Genomic DNA, 6516 nt, shown 5'->3' with positions numbered 1-6516 from the left:
ACGAGCTTTGTAAGAGGGCAAGTCTGTTTCTATTAAGCCTAGTTTCTGGAAGCAGAAAAAAAGACCAGGAAAACTGGCAGTGTCTGATGGCAATACTGGGAAAAACTCATTTTCTTTATAAGCTAATTCTCCTACAATTCTGATATAAAGCATAAATAATCTACGGTAGTTGCATGACATCACCACCCTTCCTGACTGTTCAGATACACCAAGGCCTCAGTCAGGCCGGACGTTTTCAAGGAGAATAAGACATCATGTCCATACCAGTTGGCCATGGTCATCAGAGGGGGGCTGGACGATCCATAACGGATTCTAGAGACTCACTTGGTACAGGTTGACTCACTACATAACCCAGTCAAGGGCTTTTCTCCTTATGTAGATAGTCCCATATAAACCCATGTAGTCCCAGATTGGTAGAGCTGGAAAGAACTTTCATTTTACAGATAAAGAGAATGAGGGCCAGAGAGGCCAAGTTATTTAAGGTCATATATGAAATGCTATAGTGGAGAGATGACTATATTTGGAGTCAGGAGAGGTCTGAGTTTGAACCTTGACCTTGATGCTCACTGACTGACTTTTGAAAAAAAGAATCACCTGATCTCTGAGCCATTTTCCTTATCTGTAAAATGGGGATAAAATAAAATCTGCAGCCTTGGCTTCAGAGGGAGGTTTAGTGTTTATAAAATACTTGGTAAAAATTGTTGATTGAAAAGAAGGCTGGATTTGGAACAAGGTGACCCGGCTTCCAGTGAAGCCTGTCACTCATGCTTTGGTGACTTTGGGTGAGTCATTTGCCTCATTCTCCTCCCCTGTAAAATGAGGGGGTCAGACTAGATGATTGCTAAGGCCCCTTTCTTTTTAAAAATAATCATCAGCTATTATTAGTTAATGGCAGTCTGGACTTATTTGACCAGAAACATGTGCCCGCTTGCTTCTTGCCCCATCCTGGTGCTCTGTTCTGTGCCAGGTACTGAGAGGGATGGTGATAAACAGGCCCAGGTCCCTGCCCTTGGGTGAGGAATAGGGCATGGACATACCTGGAAAACAGAAGCTGGGGCATCAGGCAAGTGCCCGCTGAGGAGGTGGGCACCGAGCTATGGACGGCCCACTGAGTTGGTTCCACGAGCAAACCTCTGGCCCTCTCGGAGACCTTGTCCCTTGCTTCAGAATAGGAAACAGGTCCAGAGATGGGAAGGGATCTGCTCATAGGGATTAGGGCAAATGCAACATGGCCTCTGGGGAGATGTGAGGTGGGCTGGGAGGTTCATGGAAGTGGAGGATTTTGGAAGGCTGATGAGAAAGGAGTCGCAGGCTTGGAAGCTCTGGAAGCCTGTCTCTGCCACGGGCAGCGGAGGGAGCCGTGGTCACCTACTAGTGATCGAGCCTTAGTTTTCTCCTCTGCAAATGGGGATGATGAGAGGAGGCCTGGCAGAGGATCACCAATCATTTAGAGGTGGTGTCTCAGAGGCCGCACAGTTCAATCTCTTCCTTTCAGAGATGGAGAGACTGAGGCCCAGAGGGAGTTCCCAGGCTCCTAGGTTTAGGACTGACTGGAACCTTAGAGTGCATTTAGTACAGAAGGGATGTGAGTGGGATCTATGACCGATGCTTCTGACTCTAAATCTGGTGGGTTTTCTCCACTGTCCCATTTGTGAAGTTAGGAAGAGTCCACGAAGGAGGTAGGGGAGGTATATACATAGAGTAACACGAGCGGGAAAAAAAAAATTCTTTTAATTCTAAAGGGAGGGACTAAGCCCAGAAGTTGGAGTCCCTGGAAGGGGTTAGGAGAGAGGGTCAGTTGCCATGTACAAGAGTGACAAAGAGACCGAGGGAACTTAAGGCGAGGACACCGGTCATCACCGCTCGGACCAGCAGCGCCGTCCAGCTGCCCAGGGAGAAGAGGTGGACAAAAGCCCTGGGAGGAAGAAAGAGTGAGGGAGAATGGCATCTCCTCCTGTACCCTCCTTGGAGGCAGACCCCACCCGGCCTCCCCCGATAGGCTACACCCCTCACTCACTCCAGGATGAAGGCTTTGTAGACGCTGATGCCCAGGAGGATCGTCAGTGGGGGGCGGAAGTTTCGTGGCAGGTCATATCGAGTGAACATCCACACTAGAGCAGAGACTGCAATGTAGTGGACCTAGGGTCAGAGGTTGAAGGTCAGCCAAGAGACAGGGATCCACAGGGCAAGGGTGGCGGCAGGGTGGGGTGGTTGAGGGTCACAGTTACCAGGCTGATGTTGGAATCAATGCTCATCTGGATGTATTTCCAATCAAATTCGATGCCCCGGGCCCCGACCCAGAGAGGGATACAGCTAGAAGAGAGGAGACAGGGGCTGGTGGCTCGGGCTGCCCTGGGGAGCTGGGAGTCTACCCTTCTCCTCCCCATCCCCAGTGGCCCAAAGACAAGGGTCCCGCACAACCTACACACCGGGACATGATGAGCTCTGCCGTGGCCCAGCCCAGGGCCGCCACCATAACCTTGTACTCGCCCTTCCCTGCGTTCCGAGACATGACGAGGTGGAGGCCCACAAGGTCACCCAGGTCCACAGTTGCCTTCATGAATTCCTGGTAGATGGGATAATTTCCAGAGTTTAGAACTGGAAGGGGCCTCAGAGATCACCCAGCTAAAATCCCGCATGTTTTCGAGATTCCAGAGCCAGTCAGGCTAAGCCAGAATCTGAACCCAGGTCCAGCTCCTAATCCAACACAGGACTCTTTGCCCACTCCCCCTCCCCCCCTCCTACCCCCACCCCCCGGCCCAGCAGTCCCTGGCTCTGCTTTCCCATCTCTGCGTCCCTCCAGCGCTGTGTCTTGCCTCCCCATCATCTCCCGGGAGCCACTCACCCCTATGAAATCGTAGATACCAGCTCCACCTTCCCATGTGGGGAAGAAGGTCGCAAGAAACAGCATCTGGGGGACAGAGGGAGGGCTTAGAGGGGTGCAAGCAGGGGCCAGGGCAAGGCCAGCCTGCTGACTTCTGCTCTCTCACCTTGCACAGCTGCACAAAGAGATAGGTGGCTCCTGCCTGCACACATTTCCAGAAAGCATTGTACTCTGACCTGAATGCGAGAGGGATTCCTGCAGGTGAGGGCCAGGCCCAAGAAGCGCATCCCCCCTCCCCACCCTGCAGCCCCGGGCAGCCCTCAGTACTCACAGCCCACTGCACTTGTACGTGATGAAATAGGGGAAGTATGCCAAGGCAAAACAGTTCCCAAAGTGGAACAGGGTCATGGTGGGCCTCCGGCCGGCCCTTGTGGCACCTGAGCTGGCCAAGAATGCACAAAGCTCCCTCAGCCCTCCAGATATCCCTCTGCCTTCCCCACAGTCAGATGGAGACCCTCCTTTTAGGGTTCCCAGGATGGTGGGCCTTCAGCCCCTTGGAGAGCCCAGCCTCCAGCCGCAGCTCTTCAGTTCCCTTTGAGACTTAGAGGGATTCAGGTATCCTGACCTCAGCCTCCAAAGGGATGTAGGGGTCCAACTCCCAACCTCTACCCTCCAAGGGGCCCCAGGTGGCCTGTCCCCAACCTCCACTCCCCCACCAAGGGAACATGTATCCTGCCCTCCACCTCCATCCCCCCCTACAGGGACACAGGTTTCCTTCCCCTGCTTCTATTCTCCAAGGGGTCCCAGAGGCCCTGCCCCCCCCATCTCTACTCCCCAAGAAGAGCCAGGCATCCACTCCTGCCCCTGGCCTCCACCTCCCAGCCCACCTCCTACCTCCCCAAGGAGAGCCAGGTGTCCAGCTCTGCCCCACTGCCTGCCCCCCTCCCCCCGCCCGGTGTCCAGCCCTGCCTCCTGCCCCCCCCACCCGAACCAGGTGTCCAGCCCTGCCTCCTGCCCCGCCCCGGAGAGCCAGGTGTCCAGCCCTGCCCCCCCGCCCGCCCCCCCCCCCCCCCCCCCCCCCCCCCAGGTGTCCAGCCCTGCCTCCTGCCCCCCCACCCCAGGAGAGCCAGGTGTCCAGCGCTGCCCCTCTGCTTGCGCTCCTCCCCCCAGGAGAGCCAGGTGTCCAGTCCTGGACTCTGGACCCTCCGGGTCTTCCCGAGTGCCCCACGCACCACGAGCGGCCCTGACTCACCAGCCGCTCCTCTAGCACTCCCTGCGCACGCGTCAAGCTCACTCGACCCTTTCCCCTCCGCGCACAGCAGGCCGGGAATAGTAGTTCCCCGACTCAAACCCCCTAAGCGCACGTGACCTCGGAATCTGCGCCGTGAGGGCGGAGTCAGCCGGGATGGGGGCGGAGTCAGCCGGGGTAGCCGAGGCGCGCGGGGCGGGGCCGTCCTAGGGACGCTCCATGTGGCCGAACTCTGAGAATCTCCTCCACCTCCTCCGACACCTGTGCTCCTGTCTCCCTCACCACCTCCTGGAGCCGACCCCTCCCCATGCGACCCCCAACCCCACTCCCACCCCATGCAAGACCTATATACACGCAGAGACACGTGCACAGGCAGACCCTACACCAGGACTGAGAGAGAAAGGCAGGACACCCAGGCACGGAGAAGGAAAGGTAGTATAGACAGGGAACACACGAGCCCAGACAGGCAAGATGCCCAGACACACACATGCACAGGCTGATAATACACAGAGACTGAGACGACGCAGATGGGGTACACATATTGAGCGAAAAGAGAAGACGTTGATGCTATATAGACAGGCGACACAGCTACAGGCAGGTAGGTGACACACAGAGACACACAGAAACACAGACACCCCCACACACACCCACAGACAGGCACATGAATAGACAGGCAAAAGAGACCCACAGGGAGGCAAGTAGGACGCAGATAGATGCACAGACAGGCATGATAGAGATAGACACAGAGACTCCTCACACAGAATAGTGAAGCAAGACACACAAGCCTGGGCATGTGTAAGACATAGGTATAGACAGGCAAAACACAGACACGTGCAGAGACAGGCAAGACAGACAGAACTACATATGCGCACACACACAGACGGGAAAGACACCCCGACAACCATAGGCGGAGGTAGACTACACACACTGCGGCACACAGAGACGCTAGAGGTAACTTCCTAGCGGGTGCTGATATGTTTATTGGACATGTTGGCACTATCTCTCGGGTACCCTCACGTGGAGTCGCCCCTGGGGGAAGGAGCGGGGAGGAGCAGTGCTGGAGGGGGAGGGAGTAGTTCTGAGGAGGAGATCCGTACACACACACAGACACACACAACGAACACGGTGACCCCCGACCCCAAGCACAGCCCGGAAAGTGGTGGGCGTGAGTGCTGGCAGGACAGGGACAGCTGATGGAGATGCTCGCATTGGGGGGTGGAAGGGAGGGGGCGACGCCGGCGGACCAGGCCACACTGAGGTCCCAGCGGTGAGGGAAAGGAGCACGCTGTGCCCTGCGGGGGTAGACTCAGAAGCGAGGCTGCCCTCCCCCGCACTTCTCTTTGCTGTTCATGTGATTCATGAGATCGACCACCCGGTGGCTGTAACCATATTCGTTGTCATACCTGTGGTGAGGGGGGCACGGTCCGCGTCGGTGGGATGGCATCAGGGATTCCCTCCGCCTCTACAGGCACCCACCCCGGCCTCCCTTACTTTTCCCAGCTCACCAGGAGATAAGTTTGACAAAGTTGTCATTGAGAGATATGCCGGCCTTGGCATCAAATATAGATGAATGAGGATTTCCGATGATGTCAGAAGAGACCACCTAGTGAACAGGGAGTCATTTGAATGAAGGAGGCAAGGATAAGGAATGAGCATGCACCCACCCCTCACCCCAAATGGATCTTTCTTTCTGGGAGTGAGGGGCTCATGCTCAGCGACTAATCCTTCCCCCAAGTTCATGCCTGTCCCCTGCCCCCACTCCAGGCACCCACAGCCCCAAGCCCCCACCTCATCCTCGGTGTAGCTGAGGATACCAGCCATCTGCCCTCTGGATGCTTTCTTCATAGCCTCCTTAATGGCATCGTAATTGGCTGGGCGGCTTAGCCGGCATGTGAGGTCCACGACGGAGACGTCAGGGACTGGGACCCTGAATGCCATCCCTGTTATTTTCCTGAACACACCATAGACAGGAGAAAGGATCAGAACAACTCAGGGATCCATGATGTTGGCCTCTACCCTTGCTTCCCCCTATACCCCTTTTAGTGTCCTCAGTGCCATTCAGCTCCCCTGCCCCAGATCTTCAGATTACTGTTCTCCCTACTTCCTTCTTGTTATCCCCATTCTCAAAGGAAGACATGAACCCAGCCTTCATACCCATCGAGTTCAGGGATGACTTTCCCTACAGCTTTGGCAGCACCGGTGGTGGCTGGGATAATGTTCTGGTGGGCACCTCTGCCATCCCGCCATGACTTGACTGAAGGTCCATCCACAGTCTTCTGTGTTGCTGTGTAAGAATGGATTGTAGTCTGGGGGGAGAGGAGGGAGATCAAACCTTAACGTTCATTCCAGTTTACTCCAGCCTGGATTTCTTCCCTTCCCACATTGTTGTAGTGACTGAGAGAGAGAGAGAGAGAGAGAGAGAGAGAGAGAGAGAGAGAGAGAG

At 55.7% G+C, this 6516-nt stretch overlaps 2 protein-coding genes across 4 annotated transcripts in view; both read right to left on the bottom strand.

Moving 5' to 3' along the window:
- Window positions 1–1712: 1712 nt before the first annotated feature.
- On the bottom strand, window positions 1713–4135 carry TMEM147 (transmembrane protein 147). 3 transcript variants are annotated; one of them, XM_027855462.1, is made up of 8 exons: window positions 4077–4135; window positions 3156–3266; window positions 2991–3060; window positions 2846–2911; window positions 2430–2566; window positions 2229–2313; window positions 2018–2139; window positions 1713–1915 (listed from the first exon to the last, which is right to left on the bottom strand). In XM_027855462.1, the coding sequence occupies exons 2-8, from the start codon at window positions 3230–3232 to the stop codon at window positions 1795–1797; spliced, it is 678 nt and encodes a 225-aa protein (XP_027711263.1). In that variant the 5' UTR covers window positions 3233–3266; window positions 4077–4135; the 3' UTR covers window positions 1713–1794. The 3 variants fall into 3 exon arrangements, with proteins under 3 accessions (XP_027711263.1, XP_027711264.1, XP_027711265.1); XM_027855463.1 differs by having other exon boundaries at window positions 3156–3261; window positions 4077–4123; XM_027855464.1 differs by having other exon boundaries at window positions 3156–3261; window positions 4057–4085.
- Window positions 4136–4452: 317 nt separating this feature from the next.
- The window catches only part of GAPDHS (glyceraldehyde-3-phosphate dehydrogenase, spermatogenic), a 9772-nt gene continuing 7708 nt past the window's right edge, over window positions 4453–6516 (bottom strand). The window contains exons 8-13 of the mRNA XM_027855311.1: window positions 6228–6379; window positions 5862–6024; window positions 5579–5676; window positions 5408–5476; window positions 5091–5365; window positions 4453–4463 (exon numbers count right to left, since the gene is read on the bottom strand). Coding sequence (XP_027711112.1) covers window positions 4453–4463; window positions 5091–5365; window positions 5408–5476; window positions 5579–5676; window positions 5862–6024; window positions 6228–6379 — 768 coding nt within the window. The remainder of the gene's footprint in view (window positions 4464–5090; window positions 5366–5407; window positions 5477–5578; window positions 5677–5861; window positions 6025–6227; window positions 6380–6516) is intronic.

This window comes from Vombatus ursinus, unplaced genomic scaffold, assembly GCF_900497805.2.
Source record: "Vombatus ursinus unplaced genomic scaffold, bare-nosed wombat genome assembly UNPS02010822.1, whole genome shotgun sequence".
Classification (NCBI taxonomy): domain Eukaryota; kingdom Metazoa; phylum Chordata; class Mammalia; order Diprotodontia; family Vombatidae; genus Vombatus; species Vombatus ursinus.
The sequence above is the reverse complement of the archived record's forward strand: the minus strand, read 5'-3'. Positions and strand labels throughout refer to the sequence as shown.

Coding starts and splice junctions, on each gene's coding strand:
- TMEM147 (XM_027855462.1), bottom strand. CDS start 3,232: ATGACCCTGTTCCACTTTGGGAACTGTTTTGCCTTGGCATACTTCCCC. Junction 2,567..2,845: donor GTATCTACGATTTCATAGGG/GTGAGTGGCTCC, acceptor CCCATCTACCAG/GAATTCATGAAGGCAACTGT. Junction 1,916..2,017: donor TACAAAGCCTTCATCCTGGA/GTGAGTGAGGGG, acceptor TCTTCCTCCCAG/GGCTTTTGTCCACCTCTTCT.